Genomic DNA, 24,887 nt, shown 5'->3' on the forward strand with positions numbered 1-24,887 from the left:
AAACAAGAAACAGGGATGACTATTATAGGGATGTGCACAGAAAATCAATATATCAGGACAGTTCTGTTTACAAACCAAAAATGCTTTACAGTGCTTTGCCAGATAATACAAAAAAAGTACCAAACATTAATACATTTAAAAAAGAACAAAAAAATCTACTAATAAACAACAGCTTCTACAGCATTAATGAATACCTAGCACTTTGTTCAAATCCATAGGTCTGCTTCATGATTCTCTAACCAAAAATTCATAATCAGCAAAGCATTTTTATATAAAACAAAACTTCTTCTATCCATGTATGTATCTAATTATGCATCTAACTTCTCTGCTATTTAACTGAAGTACTGGTATATAATAGTTTTAGTAAAATCAACAAAGGTATTTTGCTAGCTTCTTTTTATCTGTATGTATGTATACAGGGTGTTACAAAAAGGTACCGCCAAACATTCAAGAAACATTCCTCACACACAAATAAAGAAAAGGTGTTGTGTGGACAAGTGTCCGGAAACACTTAATTTTCATGTTAGACCTAATTTTAGTTTCGTCAGTATGTACTGTACTTCCTCGATTCACTGCCAGTTGGCCCAATTGAAGGAAGGTAATGTTAACTTCGGTGCTTGTGTTGACATGCGACTCATTGCTCTACAGTACTAGCACCAAGCACATCAGTACGTAGCATCAACAGGTTAGTATTCATCAAGATCGTGGTTTTGCAGTCAGTGCAATGTTTACAAATGCGGAGTTGGCAGATGCCCATTTGATGTATGGATTAGCACAGGGTAATAGCCGTGCCGCGGTACGTTTGTATCGAGACAGATTTCCAGAACGAAGGTGTCCCGACAGGAAGACGTTCCAAGCAATTGATCGGCGTCTTAGGGAGCAGCACGGAACATTCCAGCCTATGACTCGCGACTGGGGAAGACCTAGAACGACGAGGACACCTGCAATGGACGAGGTGATTCTTCGTGCAGTTGACGATAACGCTAATGTCAGTATCAGAGAAGTTGCTGCTGTACAAGGTAACGTTGACCACGTCACTGTATGGAGAGTGCTATGGGAGAACCAGATGTTTCCGTACCATGTACAGCGTGTGCAGGCACTATCAGCAGCTGATTGGCCTCCACGGGTACACTTCTGCGAATGGTTCATCCAACAGTGTGTCAAACCTCATTTCAATGCAAATGTACTCTTTACGGATTAGGCTTCATTCCAACGTGATCAAATTGTAAATTTTCACAATCAACATGTGTGGGCTGACGAGAATCCGCACACAATTGTCACGTCAGCAACACAGATTTTCTGTGAACGTTTGGGCAGGCGTTGTTGGTGATGTCTTGATTGGGCCCCATGTTCTTCCACCTACGCTCAATGGAGCACGTTATCATGATTTCATACGAGATAGTCTACCTGTGCTGCTAGAACATGTGCCTTTACAAGCACGACACAACATGTGGTTCATGCACGGTGGAGCTCCTGCACATTTCAGTCGAAGTGTTTGTACGCTTCTCAACAACAGATTCGGTGACCGATGGATTGGTAGATGTGGACCAATTCCATGGCCTCCACGCTCTCCTGACCTCAACCCTCTCGACTTTCATTTATGGGGGCATTTGAAAGCTCTTGTCTGCGCAACCCCGGTACCAAAAAAAGAGACTCTTCGTGCTCGTATTTTGGTTGGCTGTGATACAATATGCCATTCTCCAGGGCTGCATCAGCACATCAGGGATTCCATGCGACGGAGGGTGGATGCATGTATCTTCGCTAACGGAGACATTTTGAACATTTCCTGTAACAAAGTGTTTGAAGTCACGCTGGTACGTTCTGTTGCTGTGTGTTTCCATTCTATGATTAATGTGATTTGAAGAGAAGTCTTATCATACAGTAATCCATTTGAGGCGCTGTGAACAATAAGGACCTAAAGCACGTTGCTGTCAACTGTGAGACTGTAGCATTTATCCATGCTTCTGTCATCTGTTGATCTTATGGTGAGTCAGGTATATCTGTGCTATAGGTCCACAAAGTGTATATGAAAATTCGCGGAAAGCTGTATCACTGGTTTCTCTGATATTTATTTAAATTTGGGATTGACGGCGGTGTGCTTTATGCCCTTACGGATCTCAGTGTCTCATTTGTTTCTAGTCAAATGACCATATTGGTAGACATCACTACTTTAGTTGAATTATTTCCACAAACAGCCCCTTGTGTTTGGAGTTGGTTGTTTACTGTTTAGGAATCTGTAAACATTAACTGTGTTGAATGTTTTAAAATGCTGCCCGAAAAGTAAAACAGTGAGGACGAATCTTGAGTCCTGTTTGGATAGCTCAGTCAGTAGAGCACTGGACCACGAAAAGCAAAGGTCACGAGATCGAGTTTCCATCTGGCATACAGCTTTAATCTGCCATGAAGTCTCATATCAGCGCACACTCTACTGGAGAGAGAAAATCTCGCTATGGGAACAGAAAAGTAAATTACCAGGAAAAGTTAGACGCAAAGGAACTAGGGCCCCCGAGAATAGATACTTTGATTGAGAGTGACGGCATCAAATAAGCGTGACTACAAGAGGACATTTAACAAGGAAGTGGAGAGTTAGCACAAGTTGTTGTGCGCGTGCAGCATAACAATGTCTGATTTTCAGCCCAGAAGTAAATTCGTGAACTAGTACATCTATTACGGTTCTTGTACATTTGTCCGAAAAATGGAAAAGCACGAAAACTCCTATTTACACAAAAATGCGAAATGGAGAGTTGCGGAAGATTATTATTTCGTTATTACTCTGAACTATACTTAATTATGTACAAAACAACAAATTTCCACAAAAACAATTCTTTCTTTTGTCAGATAAGTTGCACATCTTATTATTGTTATTATTACTGTTGTTGTTGTTATTGGCAGTGGCTGTAGCTGTATGTAAGTGTTGATAAGCATAACTGCTATACAGCGTATGCTATTAATTTTACACTCTCAAATTTATGCATCTAAAAATTTGTGAACACCCAGAATGTGTACTTACGAGCCGCCACTGCCCTGAACATTATTCCAATTCAATTCAATTCAATTCAATTCAATTCAATTTATTAGCGTCCTTGTAGTACGTCATCGAAATGACATAGGACTTGTCAATAAACATAACAATTTAAAATACATATACATGAAAATTTGTAATTGAATTTACTTGTCACTTATACATTACAATTTTAATAGAACTTTTAGAACAGTAACATAAAAATAATCAAGTAGGATAACAACGTACAAAAAAAAAAAAAGATAGTGATTCTCACATCAAAGATTATTTACATTCTTATATTAACACTGTTTCACACTTTCATAGAAACAGCAAGTATTTAAATGTGAGCAATTACACATATTTATTATGTCAGGGAAATATTAAAACGCTTTTATTGTCAACGATTCATAAACTCTTCAATACTGTAAAAACTATTGCTCAATAACATGTTTTTTAATTCTCTTTTAAATATGTACAGTTTTGGTATTATTTTTAGTTCTTTGGGGAGAGCACTGTAGAGGATTTTGGGTTGGTATAGTACACTTTTGTGATACATAGCTGTTTTATGAATTTCTCTGTGGAGATCATTCCTCTTCCTTGTTTCATAGTTGTGAAATTCTCTGTTTAATGTAGAAAATTCCTCGTGTTCTTTTAAGAAACATATCCAGTATTACATTACTGGATGAAAATATGTCAACTTACTGATTTGTCTCTCCCCAACATTTGCTCTGATTCTAAATACACTCCTGGAAATGGAAAAAAGAACACATTGACACCGGTGTGTCAGACCCACCATACTTGCTCCGGACACTGCGAGAGGGCTGTACAAGCAATGATCACACGCACGGCACAGCGGACACACCAGGAACCGCGGTGTTGGCCGTCGAATGGCGCTAGCTGCGCAGCATTTGTGCACCGCCGCCGTCAGTGTCAGCCACTTTGCCGTGGCATACGGAGATCCATCGTAGTCTTTAACACTGGTAGCATGCCGCGACAGCGTGGACGTGAACCGTATGTGCAGTTGACGGACTTTGAGCGAGGTCGTATAGTGGGCATGCGGGAGGCCGGGTGGACGTACCGCCGAATTGCTCAACACGTGGGGCGTGAGGTCTCCACAGTACATCGATGTTGTCGCCAGTGGTCGGCGGAAAGTGCACGTGCCCGTCGACCTGGGACCGGACCGCAGCGACGCACGGATGCACGCCAAGACCGTAGGATCCTACGCAGTGCCGTAGGGGACCGCACCGCCACTTCCCAGCAAATTAGGGACACTGTTGCTCCTGGGGTATCGGCGAGGACCATTCGCAACCGTCTCCATGAAGCTGGGCTACGGTCCCACACACCGTTAGGCCGTCTTCTGCTCACGCCCCAACATCGTGCAGCCCGCCTCCAGTGGTGTCGCGACAGGCGTGAATGGAGGGACGAATGGAGACGTGTCGTCTTCAGCGATGAGAGTCGCTTCTGCCTTGGTGCCAATGATGGTCGTATGCGTGTTTGGCGCCGTGCAGGTGAGCGCCACAATCAGGACTGCATATGACCGAGGCACACAGGGCCAACGCCCGGCATCATGGTGTGGGGAGCGATCTCCTACACTGGCCGTACACCACTGGTGATCGTCGAGGGGACACTGAATAGTGCACGGTACATCCAAACCGTCATCGAACCCATCGTTCTACCATTCCTAGACCGGCAAGGGAACTTGCTGTTCCAACAGGACAATGCACGTCCGCATGTATCCCGTGCCACCCAACGTGCTCTAGAAGATGTAAGTCAACTACCCTGGCCAGCAAGATCTCCGGATCTGTCCCCCATTGAGCATGTTTGCGACTGGATGAAGCGTCGTCTCACGCGGTCTGCACGTCCAGCACGAACGCTGGTCCAACTGAGGCGCCAGGTGGAAATGGCATGGCAAGCCGTTCCACAGGACTACATCCAGCATCTCTACGATCGTCTCCATGGGAGAATAGCAGCCTGCATTGCTGCGAAAGGTGGATATACACTGTACTAGTGCCGACATTGTGCATGCTCTGTTGCCTGTGTCTTATGTGCCTGTGGTTCTGTCAGTGTGATCATGTGATGTATCTGACCCCAGGAATGTGTCAATAAAGTTTCCCCTTCCTGGGACAATGAATTCACGGTGTTCTTATTTCAATTTCCGGGAGTGTACAAATGTGACTTAACTAAGTTGTTGTAGCAGTTCCAAAATGTGCGTTTTCCAGTTAAAATCTTATCACTATCGACACCTTAGAATTTTGAAGTTTACACCCTATTTATTATTTTCTCACCATGTGTTACACTTATCATTGATGTAGTACTCCTAGAAGTGCAGGACTGAAGATGTTGTGTCGTTGTGTCTTTTTAAAATAGTGTGTGAGGTTTTCGCAGAGAACTAGTTGATACTTAATACTAAGATCTTAAATCTTTGTTTGCCATTTCTTCTGTTCTGTGTGTATGCCTTATTAACTACAATACAAGTATCATCTGCAAGAAAAACTAATTCTGCTTGTTGTATATTAGGCAAAAGATAGTTTGCATATATGAGCAACAATAGTGGGCCTACAATTAAGCCTGGAGGAATCCCATGTTTGATTTCTCCCATCAGAATTATGTTCCCAGAACATATTGGTTGAATTACAAAGTAGACCTTTTTGCTTTCTTTTGGCTGGATATGACATTATCGTATTGTTTGGTGTACTGTCAATACTATAAAGCTTCAATTTATCCAAGAGAATACCGTGATTCACATAGTTAAATGCTGTAGAGAGGTTGCAGAAAACGTCAGCTGGTGCTACTTTGTTATTTAATGCTTGTAAAATCTGGTGAGTGAAATTATAAATGGCATTCTCAGTAGAGTAACCCTTCTGAAACCCAAATTGTGATTTGCTCAAGATATTACTGTTGTTAAGGCAAGATAATACTCTAGAATATATCACTTTCTCAAAAATTTTGGAAAAGGTAGTCAGCATTGAAACAGGTTGGTAGTTACTGACATCTTTTTTATTGCCTTTCGTAAAGAGCGGTTTAACAATGGCAAATTTCACTCTCTGTGGAAAAATTCCTTGAGTTTGTGATGCATTACATATTTTGGATATGACTGGGCTTGTTGTTGGGGAACAAATCTTTATTGCCCTATTGGAAACCCCACCAACACTACATGACCTCTTTCGAGGGTCAGTCAATAATTAAAGAGACAAATTGGTCTGGAAAAAAGCGTTTACTTTTACAAAACAATACTTTTTCTACTTTACAACAAAATCCCCTTGAACATTTATGCACTTGTTCCAATGGCCTAGAAGCTTTTCTGTTACAGCTGCAAAGACCTCTTTATCTTGATGTTTGAACCAATTTCCCCTCAAACTTTTTCAGGTTCTCATTGTCATGGAAACTCTTTCCATCTAACGCCTCCTTCAGTGCACCAAACAAATGGAAATCACTAGGTGCTACATCAGGACTGTAAGGGGAATGAGGCAGTACTTCCAGCTCATTATTTTACGGTTTCAAATGGTTCAAATGGCTCTGAGCACTACGTGACTTAACTTCTGAGGTCATCAGTCGCCTAGAACTTAAAACTAATTAAACCTAACTAACCTAAGGACATCACACACAACCATGCCCGAGGCAGGATTCGAACCTGCGACCGTAGCCGTCGCTCGGCTCCAGACTGTAGCGCCTAGAACCGCACGGCCCCTCCGGCCGGCTTTTACGGTTTCATGGATTAGTTGAGCAATATGAGGATGCGCGTTGTCTTGCTGGAGAATCACACCTCTCCTCTGACATCCACAATGTCTCTCTCTCATGGCTGGCTTCACTTTGGTTAAAAGCAAATCCGAGTAGTATTGGCTGTTCATTGTACCCTGCTCTTCGAGATAATCACAATGAAATGGACGTTCGGCATCCCAAAACACCGTCAACATGACTTTTCCTGCTGATGCTTGGGTTTTGAATTTTTTCTTGACAGGTGAGTCGGTGTGCTTCCACTCCATGCTTTGTCTTTTTGATTCTGAATCATAACAGTGAACCCAAGTTTCACCACAAGTTAAAAATTTGTCGAGGAAGTGCTCACCTTCTCTTTCATAACATTCCTTTAGCTCTGCGCACGCTCTCAATCTTGTTTCAATGTGTAGCCGCATCAACTCCTTTGGGACCCATCCTGCACATGTTTTGCGGTACTTCAGCCTGTTACATATAATGTTATGAACTGTACCAGTACTAACTTCAATCTTATCAACTATCATTTCTTCAGTCCCACGATGGTCAGGACGAATAATGTCATCAATTCGACTTTCAAGTGAGGGAGTTGAATCTGCAGCAGGTCAGCCATAACAGTGTTTGTCAGTCACTGAGTCACGACCATTTTTGAACTGCTCTACCCAATGCAAGAATTTGCACGATTCATACAAGCTTCACCATAAACGTTAGACATTCTCTCCCTCAGAAAGTAAAAAACGAATAACAAAACATTGTCCAACTAATGTGGACGTTCAAGCTGAGTCGCCATCTTGAAATGTATTTTTGACGTTATAAACAAAACAATGTTGATACATCAGCTGGTCAGCGCTCATATCAGTGATGCCAACTTAAAGCCATAAAAGTACCAAACCTTCCCTACTAACAGTTTTTTCTCCAGACCAATCTGTCTCTTTAATTATTGAATGACCCTCGAATTTTTGAGAGAATGTTTTTTTTTTTTTTTTTTTTTTAATTTCTGAAGGAGAAGCTGGTGATACACTCATGTAACTGAATTTTATGAGAGCTACTTTTTCAACTCGGTGCTACGATTTTTCTCTTGAACATTTTGTTCCTACACTGTCTACCATATTTAAGAAATGATTATTAAATGAACTTGCTAATTGTGACTCATCATTTCTAGCATTTCCGTTTGATGTAATCTTCTCCTGTGGGTAGTTGTTCTGTCTCCTGTTTCACTACATTCCATCTAGCCTTAAGGCTGTCATCGGAATTACTGGTTTCTTGACGTTTTAAGAACTTTCTTAGTAATTTTGAGTAGTTTTTATAGTGTGCAACTACTACAGGATCCCTACTTATTCTTGTCACGAGATACTTTATTCTATCTAGTGTCTGTTTAGTGTCCTTTCTAGTTATCTGACATGGACAGCTATTATCAAAAAATGATATGAATTTATCATGGAACAGATTAAATTTAATATTAGCATTTGGTTCATTATAAATTTCATCGCAGGTTGTTATCTGTAAACTATTATTAAAATCATTTGTCCTGGAGTCATTAATTATTCTAACTGATTTCCATTGAGGAGTATTCATACTGTGAGGCATTATGCTATTTATCCTAACTTCGCATCATGCTCAGTGAGGGCATTTGTTAGTGTGTAAACAGTTATTTTCTTGCTTTGAGCTTTTTTAAGCTTCACCAACGAAAACATTATCAATTAGAGTCCTACTGTCTTTATTGACTCGAGTTGGAATGTTAATAACTAAGGGAAAATTGTAAGATTAATATAAGGTTTCCAGATCAAAAATGATTTGAAAATCTTATTTGAGATATCGTGCAATTTTTTTTTAAATTTCCGAAGAAGTTGGTGATACACTCATGTGAATCCTTTAGAAAATCTACATTGAAATCACCACAAACTATTTACACTAGAATGTTTTTCGTTCATTGTCATATCCAATTTATTTAGTTTGTCAATGAAATTGTATTTCTTTTTCTAATTTTTTCTCCTCTTTCTGAAGATGTTTTAGTATTTACAAAATATTTTAATTTTCTTCTCCACTTCATTCAGTACACCTAGAACAGTTGAAGGGGTCAATTTGAGCCCACTGTAATTTCTCTTCTGAATATAAGTAAATTATCCAGCAATACAGTGGCAACAATGAGCAGTAACACAGAGCAGTTGCTGTTTTGCAACTTGGCACATGCACATTCCAGTCCACCACAGCTTATGTTGTGTCACTCAGGCATTCTTTGTCTGTGAAACATGTTTTTGAACATGTATCATCAGCAGGGACTTTCTGATGAAGAAGTGTTATGTCTCTTAGGGAATTCTGAAGCTGAATCGGAAATTGACTTCACTGATGAAAATGATGATTATATACCCGACACAAGTGAAGATGAAGGCAATGTGATCAAGGGGCGATTAGTGGAAGAGAATTCAGATGATGATATGTCAGTCATCACCACTTTCATCACAGCAGGTACAGTTGGAAGCATCTACAAAGATTATTGCCGGGGATAGAACCGTGTGAGAGATTGTAAATTATTCATCTTCTGGAAGACGGTCAGCTGGGAACGTTCTGAAGGAGAGATGGGGCCCAACTGCTTATGCTTGCTAATGAGTAGACAGCTCTGTCATCAGTGCCTTAGGTCTTATTTTTGATGAAGCACTGCTACGTCTAATGAAGAAATACACAATTGCTCCAAAGGTACTAAAAACAGTTACTGGACTGTGTCACTTGAGGAACTGGAGAAACTGATAGCCACCATGTGTGTTTGGAGTGTATTCTGCACAAAAGGTCTGTCTGTGGATGATCTCTGGTTGCACTCTTGGGGGCCTGCTTTTATCAGGGACATTATGCCAAGGGACAGATTTCAGGAGTTTCTCAGATTTCTCCGTTTTGATGACAGATCAACCTGAGCTGAATGCCTGGCAGCCAACAAATATGCTCTTGAATTTTAAATTTGGGGAAAGTTCATTCAAAACAGTATTTGCACTTACTGCCCTGCAGAAAATATAACTATTGATGAGCAACGGCTGCCAAACAACAAGATGCAGGTTTACTCAATTCATGTCCAACAAACCAGACAAATATGGTCTCAAATTCTGGTTGGCTGTTGCTGTAATGATGAAGTATGTATGCAATGCTTTCCCATACCTCTGCAAAGAGGACATGCATATAGGGAAACAACCACTTGGAGAGTGTGTCGTTCTGGGTCTCATGGAGCCATTTGTAAATCAAGGAAGAAATGTGACCACAGATAAAACCTTTATGTGTCTTCAACTTGCTAAAAAACTCAAAGAAAATAAAACTTCAATAATTGGTACAATTAATAAGATAAGCTGTGAAATCCCCAATGAAGTAAGGAAGCTGAATACTGAAATACACTCCACTGCAGTACTGCACAATAGTGGCAACACAGACTGCACCTTTTCTGTATACCAAGGAAAGAAGAATAAAAATGTCATTGTTCTGAGTATGTGGCATTCTGAAGTAGCAATAAGCAAGGAAGAAAAGAAAAAATCTAAAACTGTAACATTCTACAATGCAACGAAGTACAGGGTGGATGTGGTTGATCAAATGTCCCATAAATATACTACAAAGGTTACATGTAGGAGATGCCCAATGCATGTCTTCTAGGACATACTGGACATGATGGCAATAAATGCATGGGTCATATATAACATAGTAATGAACAAGAAAATGGAAAGGAAGAAGTTCATACTTCAACTGGCAAAGGAGCTCAAGGGAACAAAAGAGCAAGAACATTAGGCAAAGGAAGAGGATATAGGACTGAAATCATCTAGAAAGCAGTGGAAGTGCCAAATCAGCCTATGCTAAGCCAACAAGACCAGCAAAAATTATGTAAAGTGCCACTAAGCTGTGTGCAGAAACTGTGTACGTAAAACAGTAATCACATGTGCTGAATGTGTCTAGAGACTTCAAATGACTTGAGCAAAAAGTAATACCGAACTGTTTGTAAAACACATGTGAGAGTAAAATGGACTAAATATACTAAATGTGTCTAGAAGGTTGTATGAATAATTAATGAATTAAAATCTACAGTTAAGAAACTTGTTAGCAATAGTAACAATAAATGTGTATGATACATGGTTGTTCAAATAAATTAGTAATTATTATTTATAATGGTAAATAATTGTTGTGATTATTAGCAATAAGGTATGGATTAACAAACAGTAAAAGAAGTACTTGTTTAAGTCAGATATGAAAATATCTTATGTGGAGTCAGAATGACCCCTTTCTGCCATTTTAGGAATGTCAGAAACTCTGCCGTTCTAGTGTTAACTGATTACTGCTGTCTGACAGACAGCACACTGAGAAATCCAGATTCCTCATTAACAGTTCAAAATTTCCCAGTGGGGACCTGCATACAGTTACAATTAAAAGTGAACTATTGTTCAGTATTAATTCACAAGCACACACTTCTGTGTGCTAGCCACTACAAAGTTTACTCGTTTCAATGTTTTTCAACTTGTGTTCTGTCGTCATATATGTAACAATTCCTCCTTTTCCCATATTACTTCTGCATGAGTAAGTTGATATAGTGCAACCATTTATATGTAACTTATCTAACCCTGTGGTTATGTGGTGGTCAGACACGCACAGGATGTCTTTCTTTTCAGGGAAAATATACAAAGTAGGGGGTCAGAAAATACTCAAGTTTGTAGTATGATACTGATAATTTATTAGCCACCAGTAGGAGATATCTTAAACTTCATAAAACATCTAGACACAGTTTTTATAACTGTTTGTGGAGGCTGTAGTGTTGGTTTTCTGTGAGACAGTAGTGACTGAGGACACTGAATTGTTGATATCCAACTTTGCATTCTTTGCCACAGTGAAGTACCCACTAAGTATTCCAGGACTTAGTGGAAGAGCAGTGGAAATTTTGATTATAGACCCAACCCCTTGAGTGATTTAAATGTAAATGTGGTAGTCATTGATTGTGAAATGTAAACAACAAAATACACTGGTTTGTTAGGTTGACATCAAAGAAGAGAAATACTGTACTACAAAATCATAAATAATGACTTAGTCATGGTGTTTGGAGATAAATTATGGGACGATATCTTATATGTAGACAGAGTAGATGCAGAATTAAGCCACCTTTTGCACACATTTGTAGAGTATTCTTTTCTGATAGAACAAACCAGTATGAATTTGAGCAAAACCAAGAACAGGGAATGGATATCTCTTGGGATTAAAGTATCTTGTGGTAGAAAGAGAATGTTCTATGTAACTCAGAGGACAAATTATAGTCAAGAGTTGAAACTACTTTAACACCAGTATTATGAATCCCTTGTCTGTTTTTTTCTTTTTTGAAAAAAGTGAAACACAGTCACTATTAACAAAAATAAAGCGTAAAGTGATGTGGAAAATTGTTAAACAAGAATTGAACAAAAGTATTAATATGAATAATATTGAGTTCACATTATGTAACTGACAAATAAGATGACACCTTGAAATTCAATCCGCTGATAATTATTGTGGACATTACTTCTAAATTAATTTATTAACACATGCAATACAGCAACTTTGAGAAAAGCTTGTCTAATGTGACCATTAGTGTTAACTGGAATATGCATCCCAAAAATATTGATTAATAAGATACTCTGCTTATAAGATCAAAGAATTTCCAATTCGTAAATTTTCTATAAAATAAATTTTCATTACAGTGTAAAACTCTATGCTACACATTATTTAGATAGGGACACACAGTCTACATGAAAATTATTTTTACTTTTTTTAATTTCACAGCTCAACCTAAATTCACTCTTGTTAAGTGTTGATATATTAGTATAATTAAATAAAGCATTATATCAAGTATAAATGCCCACCTTTCCCATATGAAGTGAAAAAAAATCTTAGGAAAACATGTTATGCTGGTGAAATCATTGACTGTTGATACATTTGTTTCAAATGGTTTATTTTCTGGCATAGTCACAGACAATTTCAAGTAGAAAATATTGGTTTTGTCTATCACTGGCGATTTTCAAACCATAAGAAGGAAACCATAGTTCACTCGAAAGCATTTTGGGGAAACCACTTTCTCAATGTGATTTTTGCAAAGTGCAGGGGAGTGAACCCTGCTTTCTTCTCACGATCTTAAAAAAGTCAGTGTCAGGCGAAACTAGTAATTTTTTCTTGAAAATATATCTGACTGTCATGGAGAATAAACCATTTTTATTTATTTATTTTTATTTGTTTATTCATTCATCTATAGACAGATTTCTTTGTATGGAAGTTGTCATTACACACACACACACACACACACACACGCGTCTATATATATAAGTGCATCATTTAAAATGGAGGTACATAAGATAATGGAACAAACAGGGTATACATAAGCCCCGACTGACATCTCTGCCCAAACTCTTTGCCTTTACAAATGCCTGCTTGTGTCTGTGTATATGCGGATGGATATGTGTGTGTGTGCGAGTGTATACCTGTCCTTTTTCCCCCTAAGGTAAGTCTTTCCGCTCCCGGTATTGGAATGACTCCTTACCCTCTCCCTTAAAACCCAAATCCTTTTGTCTTTCCCTCTCCTTCCCTCTTTCCTGACGAGGCAACCGTTGGTTGCGAAAGCTAGAATTTTGTGTGTATGTTTGTGTGTCTATCGACCTGCCAGCGCTTTTGTTTGGTAAGTGTCATCATCTTTCTTTTTATATATATATATATATATATATATATATATATATATATATATATATATATATATATAAAAAGAGCTCGGTAATCTGTTTACCATATTTGACCACTAATGCATGGACTATGGTCTGTTGTTTTTAATTTTGTTCTTTGTCTGTAGTAGCAGTCTTTATTTCTTGTATTATAGGCATGCATAAGAGCACTTTGTTTCTTTGTTTTGATGTGTCACAAAAAATATAATTAATTTGTAAAGATACAGTGAGTAGACTGTGAGGTATTTATGATGAACAAAGATTTCCCTGCATGAATCTCTATACCCTAATCCATGGATAATTCTGATTGCTCTTTTCTGTAGGGTTGATATTCTGTTCATATGTATGTCGGCAGCACAACCGCATATCTCTGTCCCGTAATTAATCTGTGGAAAAATGTTTTTAATGTCTGATGTGGAACTACTTTTGATAACTGGCTGATTAGATGTAATGAACTGGTGATTTTATTGCATAAAAATTTGATATGGTTTACCCATCTTAGATTTTCATCTAGGTGAATACCTAGAAATCTGCAGCCTTCTGTGTCCACTACTTCAATTCCACCTATGTTACTGATAGAGGTTTGGTGTGAGTTTGTAAGTTGAAATGGCAATAACTGAGATTTACTGATATTAACTTCCAAACCTTGATCATGGAAATAAATAGTTATTTCCTGTAGTCCCTCAGTTGCTACCAACGTTAACTCATCATTTTGTTTACCAAGAAATAACAGTGAGGTGTTGTCTGCATAGGTTACCAATTGGGGAGTTGAAAGGGTGCTCTATATCATTTATGTACACTAGGAAAAGGAAAGGGCCCAAAATTGAGCCCTGGGGTACACCTTGTGTGACTGTCTCATATTTGGACTGGAAATTAATGATCTGATTATTGATTTTGTAAGTCAGCCTTGTACACTGCATGCGGTTAAATAAATATGTAGCCAGCAATTGCATGGATGCAGCATTTACATTGTATGACTCAAGTTTACTTAAAAGTAACTCAAGGTTTATCGAGTCAAAGGCTTTAGCAAGGTCTAGAAATATGCCAGCTGTTTGCATTCCTTGATCAAGGGCACCATACGTTTTGTGAAGAAATTCCGTAATTGCTGTGATAGTACTATGATCTTTTTGGAATCCGTGTTGTGTCTCTGTTAGGAACTTATTTTTCAAGAAATAGTCACTAAGTTGTGTCAGCAGCACAACTTCAAATACTTTGCTGAAGACATGATATGGGCCTGAAATTTGAAACCTCTTCCTTGGATCCTTTTTTATGCACTGGTTTAACTGTGCTCCATTTCAATACGTTTGGAAATGTATGTTCTCTGATACTGCAGTTTACCAGGTGGGTGATTATTTTAACTAATTCCTTATTACATTTTTTAATCATGATACTACTCAAACCATCCCATCCAGATGAGAACTTATTCTTTAGGTTATTTATTATCCTGCCTATTTCTTTTTCACTTACTTGTTTGAATTCAAAAGGTGGCTCTTCAAAGGGGCAGAGCTTTACCTCACTACTCACAACTGTGTTATTAATTGGACTGACAGCTGCAGATATAAAGTATTTACTGAAAACATTGCAGATTTTATTAGGATCTTTAATTGTGTTCCTTCATGTCTTATAATTAAAATTTCAGTTTCTGGCTTTGGTGTGGCTTTGCGAAATTGATTTACAATTCTCCATGAGGTCTTGGCTATATTGTCTGATTGAGCTATTTCACTGCTGTATATCTGTTTTCTTAGATTTGAAAGCTCTTTCTTAAAGATTTTCTTGGCTTCGTTGTACTTGGCCTTAAAAACCTGCAGGTTTGTTGACTTGTGTAGCACATCCAGGTCCTGGATGTTTTGCCTGAGTTTTATCATATTTGCTGGAAGTATCAGTCTGTTGGCTTTTGCACTTGGGCTATGGGTGAACACTCTTTGTATTTTCTTAACAGGGCAGCATCTGTCAAAGTGTCTTAGCATAGTATCATAGAATTTGGCCCATTTGTTTTCAGATCCTTCAGTCTGGTAAACCAGATCCCAGTCCTCTATAGCTAATTTATTTCTTAGGGCAAGGATGTTACCCTCTCTTAGGATTCTTTTATTTTCGATAACTTTTGTCATTTTTGGGATGCTTGTGGTTACATACTCTACAAGCTGGCATTTGTGGTCAGAGTAGTGAAAATCCATATTCCAGCACCTAACACTGTCTTTAATATGTTTACATAGTATAACGTAATCAATTCTGCTAGATATGGACTTTGTTACCCTGGTATCACTATTTACTACATTTACGAGATTATATGAGTTAAAAGTGTCTATTAACCTCATATTACACAAACTGGAAGATTTTGCCTCAATATTCAGATCACCAAGTATAGTTAGGTCACTGGGACCACAATGTCCCACTACTCTACTAAATATGTCTATGAAGCTAACTACATTAGCCTTTGGTGGATGGTAAATCCCAATAACTTTATGTTTTCTCATAACCTCTCTACACTCTTTGGTGTGGACTTCAATGCCTGTCACTTCAATCAAGCCTTCTTTGTTGTACTGGTCTAGATAGTTTATTTTCTTGTACTCGAGATTCTCACTAATGTAAACTGCCACACCACCACCCTTATGTTGCTGTCTCCAATAACTATTTGCTAAGGAGTAGCCCTCTAGTTTACAGTAAATAATTTCATCAGATTTTAATCCATGCTCAGTTAACACTACTATATAAGGTGACTGTTCACTTACAAAAACCTGTAATATATTAAGCTTATTTCTAAGGTACTGTATGTTTAGGTGCAAGAGCCTTAGTGGTATTTTTAACTGGTCGCTCTGATTATCTTCCTTTAAAATGCACTGAGTTGGTTCACTTACATAAGTTCTGGATCCAGGCAATAAAAGTGTTCCTGTTCTTTGGCGATCTTGCATTTCTCGATCTACTACCCAACCTGGCTTCTGTCTGTCTAGTTGTCAAGGTAGCTGTTGAGGTGCCTTCTTGCTCCGTACAGACCGAGGAGTTGCAGAGCTGCCTGGTGTTGCAGTAACTGGAGTTGTATACTCCACCACATTTGATTGAGTAAGTGATGCTGAAGAGTCTGCAGTTGATGCAAGAGCTTCTGTTGTTTTAACTAGCTGGCTTGGCCAGTTGTTTTTACCCAGTCCTGGGAATTTGTTAGTTGCTTTACTTCCCCACAAAAACATGTCACTTTGAACTCTGGGTTTTATTCGTCTTGAGTATCTTCTAGGAGCACAATGTGTTTCTGGACTTTTGAATATCCTGTTCCTGCAAACTGATCTTCCTACTCCATTGTTCGTTACTGTCCTCTAGACAACATTGTGGTTGATTTCTGGTACTGTAATTTTTTCTTGCTGTGGTATTATTTGCTCAGTTCCATCTGGATCCTTCCACTCAAGTTATATTGCATGCTTTAGTTGATTTTTTGGAGAGATGGCTGCTAGTAGAGTTCTGGCCATTTCTTCCTTGCCATTAGCATTTAGGTGTAGTCCATGAGAAGTGTACCAGTCTCTGTTCTCAGGGACTGTTACAAACTGAGTGTTTTGGAAAGATTTCACTATTTTGGCTATTTTCCTATTTGTTCGCCTGGTTTCATCGTTCACACAAGACCAGCTTTCAAGATCATGTCTATGGGGTATCCCTACTATGATTACATTTCTGTGCTGAAGCTTAATTAATGCTGATGTTATAGCATTTAATGCCTTGTCTGCTTCATTTTTGACTACATCATTTGTGCCACCCCAGATTATAACTGTGTCATTCATTGTGAGATCTTGTAAGTTGTTCAGCTTTCAAGTATTGAAGTTACTGGTGCACCTGGTATAACATTTCCTTGGATTACGAAATTATTATGACTTTGATGCATTAAGTTAGCTGCAACTGATCGCCCATGGCTGTCTGCAAACACTGTTATTCTTTTTTTGTGTTTAGGTGAACTTTTTGTGTTAGTGCTGTGTCTGTTGTACGAATGTTTCTTGCTACTTATGCTGTTTTCTTGAACTATGAAGTTTTTATTTACCCCAGTGCTTTGTTGTTCACAATTTTCATCTTTTTGTAGCACATCAAACCTGTTCCTTGTCGTAATGTTTAACGAGGAATCATTCGCATATTTTTTCACAGCTTTAGATGTTTTAGGCGTAATATACTGATTTTGTTCGTTAGATGTAGTTGCTACACAGTGGAATTTCTCCGATTCTGCATGTCTCCTTTCCGCAAATTTTGATATTTTAGTGCAATCCTGTCACTGAAAGTGTTGTACTTTTTACATACGCAACACGTATTTTCGTAAATTTTACTCGACTGATTATTTACAATTGGCGCCATGTTGCGAGGGACTTTCCGCTGCTCAGCATTTTCGTTTCTTAAATGCGAAATGTCATATCTTAAAACGTCCACAGTTTTTTGTAAACTTGAAATTCGTTCTTTTAGCTTCACGATTTCACTACTACAATACCCATAGACACCTGTTTTTAAGGCACAACTGTAACTTTTGTTCACTTGATCACTACACACAACCGCACTAGACGCCATCTTGGAACAAGGCTCACAAAGGCCAACCAGGCTCGTATGCTCACACATGTGCATAGCAGTACAAGGCCCACAAGCAATCAAGTGTAACATACACACCTGGAGTCTGGAGCATACATGAGTAAATATTAAATTACCAAGATGCCAACTGGATGCACACAAAATAAAATTAGCACAACCAAGCCCAGAACACGCCAATGAAACCCTAAGTGTAATGACACAGTTTTAATTGAGCATAATAAATACAATTTACAAACACATGAGGAGCTACAGCCAAATCAAGAGAACAACCCAAGGAAATTTAAATGTTAAAACGTTTGGGTCAAAACAAGATTTAAATGTGCCATAAAACTAGTTCACAAAGTATTCAGTTGTAAATCTGCTTTGCACTCATTGCTTATCCAGTGCAGATATCTGGTGAGAAAATAAGGCTGTCAAATATAATCTCTGCTCAGCAATCCAGTCTGTTTGGAACACACTAAATGACAGTAACAAAAGAGGAAAAACAACAACTACCCACAATGATCAAAGATTTTCAAGGTAATAATGCCAGTGAAGTACAAGGAGGGTTATGCCACATGTTGTCTAGTTTTAGCAATAGTCTTGTACACTCCTAAATGGCACCCCAGCACAGAATTGTGGAGATAATGGAAGACAGTTGGTACCAACTCCTTGGGTAGGCAGGTAGGCAGATCTTAAATTCCTTACGGCAAATCAGACCTTTATTTAAAACATAATTCATAACATGCTACTTCCCCCCCCTCCTCCCCCCCCCCCCCCGTAACCCACACTTAGTAGAATGAATTGAAGGCTCTTGATCCTGTTTGTGCTTCAGAGCCAAAAAGAGCTCCAGTGCATCACACACACAAGCTATAGGTGGAGCTTAATGACACTTCCAACATGACTGTCCCTCTCAAACACATGGCTGAGGAAGTCTGTAATTTGATTTTCTGTGCCTCTAATATGTTTGACAGTAATTTGGAAAGCCAAAATGTGGACTGCCTGATGAGCAATCCTCCTCATCTCCCTTTGGCATGGCTATCAGTCTCGAGTTAGAATTCCCTAAGCTCAAGATAAAATTTAAACTTCTGTAAGGCAAAGAGAACCACAAGAGTTTCCCACTCATAAAACAAATGTATAAACTCAGCATGAGATAATCTCTTCACAGCATATGCTATCAGACCGAATTGGCCCTCGGATTCCTATGAACAATGGCATTTGAGGCAACATTCTATATAATAAACAGCAATTCAAAATAAGGTATCGCTAAAACTGGTGGATTACTAGGAGCTTCTTTGATGGCTTCAAACAAGGCTTGTGAACTTTTGCTCATCTCAAAAACCTCTCCCTTCCTACACACGCTATGAAGGGGGCCTGCCATTTGTGCCAAATTAGGCACAAATTTGTGAAAAAATTGGCCATGCCAGTAAACCTGGCTACCCCTTCTTGTTCTTAGATGGAGGGAACTTATGCAAATCATGCATATGTTCCTGATCAATTCTGATGCCTTCGGCTGACACCAAATGGCCAATAAAGAGATCTGCCAACGGCCTATGTTAATCTTAGAGGGCTTAAGAGTGAGCCCAGTCTCCCTAAACTGAAGCAAGACTTGTCCAAGATGTTCCAGATGTTCAGCAAAGGTAGTGCTATAAATAATGACATCATTCAGAGAGATATAAATGGATTTGAATTTAAGACCACAGTAGCTGAGATAATGCAGCAGCTCCAGTTGAGAGGCTGAAGGAAACCAAATTAAATTAATATAGGTTTCTGTGGTGTCACTGCCAGACACCACACTTGCTAGGTGGTAGCCTTTAAATCGGCCGCGGTCCGTTAGTATACGTCAGACCCGCGTGTCGCCACTATCAGTGATTGCAGACCGAGCGCCGCCACACGGCAGGTCTAGAGAGACTTCCTAGCACTCACCCCAGTTGTACAGCTGACTTTGCTAGCGATGGTTCACTGACAAATTACGCTCTTATTTGCCGAGACGATAGTTAGCATAGCCTTCAGCTACGTCATTTGCTACGACATAGCAAGGCGCCATTACCAGTTACTATTGATGCTGTAAAACATGTACCATCAAGAGCGATGTTCACCAATTATGGATTAAAGTTGAGTATTCTACCAGTTACCTCCTTTTTTCTTAAGTCTAAAATCCTTGTCCTGTTCCAGACCTCACACTAGCCTGCGTGAGCTTAAACGCATGCCCTTAGGCTTCCTTCATAGTGGACTGGCTGTCTTGCCAATGCACAATAGTTTCAGTCAGTGCTGAAGGCAGTGACCTGTTTAGAAACTACAGTTAAGAGAATCTGATAGTATGTTTAATTCAACACACTAAAGAAACATGCTCCAGAAACCACATTAAACTACTGTAGAGATCCAGCAAGGGAACAGACTCCAAAATAACCTTCTCATTCAATGCTTTACAGTTAACATCAGGTCATAGATAGTCTCCCCCCCCCCCTTGCTTGTTAGGGATGAGAAAAACTGGAAAGGCATAGGAGGGTGACAGTCTATCTATACAGGGTTTACCTCACAGGAACATCATTGCCCAAGCAAATCTTGTACTTACTTCTGTTGGTGATGCCCAGTTTATTTGTCAGAACATCAAGAAAATGTGCAAGGAGTTGCAATAGGTTTTCAGCCTTGCTTCAGCAAGATTACTGACATAAAAATTGGAACCTTGGGGTTGGAGCACATTGACTCGGGCAACCCCTTGGCAAGAAAACAATGCCATCCAGAGACAATGAAAAAATTTGAAGTAAAAAATCTTACCAGCATAATCTAATACAAGCCCTGTGCAGTGTTTGAAATTGCAACCCAAAAATAGGTTAACTAAAAAATCCTTAACACCTAGTAAATCAGCCACGAAAAACAAAGAATACTCAACTTCCCATGCATGTCACCTACCGGATGCAACATTTGTCCATTAACAGCTGATATCTCTGGGATGAGGCATGGAAAGGACGTATTCTACAAATCACTTTAAATTCGGACTACCATTGGTAATCCAACAACGAAATGCTACTACCCGAATCAAGCAAACCACATACAGGCTCAGGCTTGGGTAAAATGGAAAGGGTACATAAATTTAAATATCATGGAGGAACAATACAATTGAAGGGGTTCAGAATATCTGTAACTGATATAATCTGTGTTACTATAGATATCCTGATTCATGGTTCACATGAACAATTGCAAGTTGCCTATCTAACGTCTTTTTCAGTGCCAACCAAAATTTGTTTTTCAATATTTTGTGTAACAATTGACAGAATTTAAAAATTTGAAATGCTATTGTAATTTACTCATTAAGAGTTATGATGTTGGTATTAATAAGACAGTTGTCACAGTTGGACACTGTGTATATGTATCTTACCATGCAAAATACCCAGATTGTATTCTTCCAGTATTTGAGAATGAGAGCACTTAAGAAGTCCAATAAGTTTTACAGTTAACTTCCAGTTCATGAGGAACTGACTAAATTCAAAAAAGTAGCCAAACTTTATATTTTGGATAGCTCTTCCTATTCCTTACAGAAATCTTTTTGACAATGTGAACAGTGTTTTCTTGTAAGCATTACAAAGGGAACTTAAACTGTATAGCACTGGTATATCACTTATTGAAAGAAAACTTTATTTTTTAATTAGAATTTAATCCTTACAAACTGTTCATATCACTATTATTTCTGCTGTCACCTTAACCCTTACACCTCACTTTTGATGTATCTACTGTATTAACATTTAATTAAGGTTGTAAGCCTCATTACCATTTACATATAGTAATCACTGTTATAATATGACACATTCTACAGTCTAGCAAAACACTTGCATTAAGGAACCACGGAACATGAAAATAAATAAAATAAAAATAAATAAAATAAAAATTTCTGTTCATGCAGTAAAGTTGCCACATGATGCATGAAAATTTAATTTGTTACTTCTTTACAACTAACTCTGTTCACATGACAACTTGCAGACATTGTCCATGTATACCATTAAATGTCCCTGCAGAGTTATATAAGTGTACGACACACAGTTTAGGTGATATGGCACTATAAAGAATTGAGACATGTGAAAAACTAGCTTTTGCTTAAAAAAGAGTACAAATTACCCAGACTATACTCGTTTAGTGTTTGACAATTAGAGCACTTAGTGACTTCCAATGAACTTTGAACATGATATCAAAACTTTTCTAAACTTTTTCTTGTTTATATGCTTATGTTTAACACACTAACTCATCTGTAAAGTGATCAGAAGTTTGAAGCTGCTCTGTACATGTGTGTTCAATTCCTTAAATAATCAGTGGTTTACTGCTAATTAATAAAATGCAAAGAGCTTATGATCCAACTAAAAACATTTGCCTCAAGGATAGCAGTTCTAGAAATAACAAAACTAAAACATTATACTACAATTGTAAGGTCAGAATGTTTATATGCGTGTGAAGCTTCAATACAGAACTGCAAGCTAGCTAGACTAGAGATGCTATAAAGACAAATTGTTGAACACAAACAAAAGAGTTGTAAATTGAGAAGCAATGATATGATTCACTGAAATATGCATAAATCATTAGACATCAAGGCAAAGTTATGTTACCCTTTTTGAACACTTCCACCAAATCTATGAGGTCAGGCTAACAAAACCAATACTTCTGAATTTCTGTAAAAAGACAAAGATAGCATGGATCACAGGACTATGGAAAAAATTAAAAAACAAATCAAATACTCAGAAGCAACAAACCAAAACTTGTTTAGAACTAGGGTTTCCAACTTGGGTCTTTAAGGTAGGTGAAAAAATCAAGGATGAGAGAGAAAGAGAGGGAGGACAACTATTGGCAACAAAGGAAACAGTGAGGTAAGTAGAGGAACTGAGGTTCTGCATGTTCCTAGCAGGTTAATACAGTGATGAGAAAAATCTCAAGGACTCTGGAAGAAGATTTTACTGTATCCTCTGTGTTTTGTTCTGCATCAATAGCTTGAAAGATGATAGCATTTTTTAGAACCATATGGAGATTCTGTTACATTAAAGTTCTTATTTGTGGTCATGCCATGTTACAATGTGAGGACGTGTTGAAAATTAATGCCTCTGAATTTTTATCCTGCACTCACAATTGGTTTAGGTACTACATGTCATGTATATAGCTCAGTCAGCTTTCCTGCTTCACTGACACAAATCCAATCCTCTGCCACTAGAGGGCTCCACATTGTGCAGTGTAACATGGCAGTGTGCAATGTACCTATGTTGGTGCATGAGAAACAGTGTGCTGTAATTGAGAAAACTGAAACATTAATTCATAGGGTTTGTCCACACATGGAGCATCCTCTCCTTCAGCGTGACATTGCCAGGCCATACATGAGCCCTGTGATAAATGCAACAATAAGACACATTTGGTTTACTGTTATTGTTCATCCTCCATACAGTCCCAACTTGACATGTCTGATTTTCCTCTGTTTCCAAAACTTGGAGAATACCTTCAATGACTTCACTTTGATAGTAAGCAAGAGGTGCAAGCAGAGATGAGGTTGCGGCTCCATCAATAAAATCAAACATTCTACAGTGAGAGAATCAAACTGGTCTCTCATTTGGAGAAATGTGTTTATCACCAGGGTGACTACATAGAGAAACAGATATGTAGACACAAAGAATAAGGATGTAGAGTGTTAATAAAGTCTGTTTCATTTAAAAAGCTTTAAGAGTTTCCACATTAAAAAATCAGAGGCATTACTTTTCAGCAAAACATTGTATATATAATCTGTTCCGGGTCTGACACTTTAATTGAAATTTATTTTATTTTGCAGCTTGCTGCTAATGCAGGTCACACAGAAGGTAATACTACTACTATTATTACTGGAGGTCGTGAAAAAGCTAATGTCAGTGATCCAATCATCAAGAATATATCAGCTTTTGCACTGCCTACAATTGATAGGAGATTTGATGCAACTTTCAAGATAGCTCGAATTGTCAGTGCAGAAACTCAGGTAAAGAAAAAACTCAACTTCAAAATATGATTCTAACATTCAGAAGTGCTGGCGTTAATGTGCTGCAATTTTAGTCTGTCATTTTTATTGCTATTAATTATCAAGAACGTATCTGTTTAATCTTTAAAATAAAATACTCTTGTGTGTTACTGAATGGTACTTCTGATCTATTACGTTATTATTATTGTGACCAACAATAGTAATACCCCTCTTATTCTTTACAGTTAGCTGCATAAAAATATCAATTATTACTGAAGAAGTTCTATTAAGGTTATTTTAATGGATAATCTTGAGTCTGATTTGTGAAAATTTTGCTGCTGCTGTATTAATGAACTGCAGCAAGTATACCTCTTGCACATGCTTGTCAATGATTTTCACTGAAGTGATGAGGTTCATTTAGAGGAGTTTTTTAGTAGTATCAGTAGCCTATATCTTTTATTTAGAACTAGGCATCTTGCAAGAATCATTCTGTTAAAATGCCTCCTTTTTTCATATTGTTTTTATATAACACCATGGTTATCAGTTTTCTTCTCTAAAGTGTGTATTTTCCTTTGGTTTTATTCTATTTCTGAAGGTTTCCAACTTTCCATTGTTGTCACTCCTATTAAATATTTTAAATTCATTTTTATGAAAGTATGTATGTCACTATGATGTTTTGTTGGAAATTGCCACAGTGGGACTATGTTGTGCAAAAACAAAAGTGAATTATTACAAAAAAGTAAAATTAATAGTACTATTTATTTAAATCATGTAGTATCGCTATTGGTTTCAAGCTGACAGAGGTGTTCCCATATGTCTGTGCATGTTTAAAATTAGATGTACCATGTGCTATGCAATTGATGTTTGTTTTTGCCACAAAAAAAAGTAAACATCACATGTACAACATATGTTACATGCAGTTTTAAATATGAACACCCATCTGGATATGAATATGGTGGTGCAGTATCATTAATGGCACTATTTGTTTTTAATAAATAGTGTT

General features: G+C 38.1%; 2 protein-coding genes across 24 annotated transcripts in view; both read left to right on the plus strand.

The window, feature by feature from the left end:
• The window catches only part of LOC126188844 (uncharacterized), a 2,133,693-nt gene that overhangs the window by 241,045 nt on the left and 1,867,761 nt on the right, over nt 1–24,887 (plus strand). The window lies entirely within an intron of this gene.
• The window catches only part of LOC126188849 (cystatin-POGU1-like), a 114,189-nt gene that overhangs the window by 18,285 nt on the left and 71,017 nt on the right, over nt 1–24,887 (plus strand). The window contains exon 2 of the mRNA XM_049930491.1: nt 23,726–23,905. Coding sequence (XP_049786448.1) covers nt 23,726–23,905 — 180 coding nt within the window. The remainder of the gene's footprint in view (nt 1–23,725; nt 23,906–24,887) is intronic.

This window comes from Schistocerca cancellata, chromosome 5 (genome assembly GCF_023864275.1).
Source record: "Schistocerca cancellata isolate TAMUIC-IGC-003103 chromosome 5, iqSchCanc2.1, whole genome shotgun sequence".
NCBI classification, from domain to species: domain Eukaryota; kingdom Metazoa; phylum Arthropoda; class Insecta; order Orthoptera; family Acrididae; genus Schistocerca; species Schistocerca cancellata.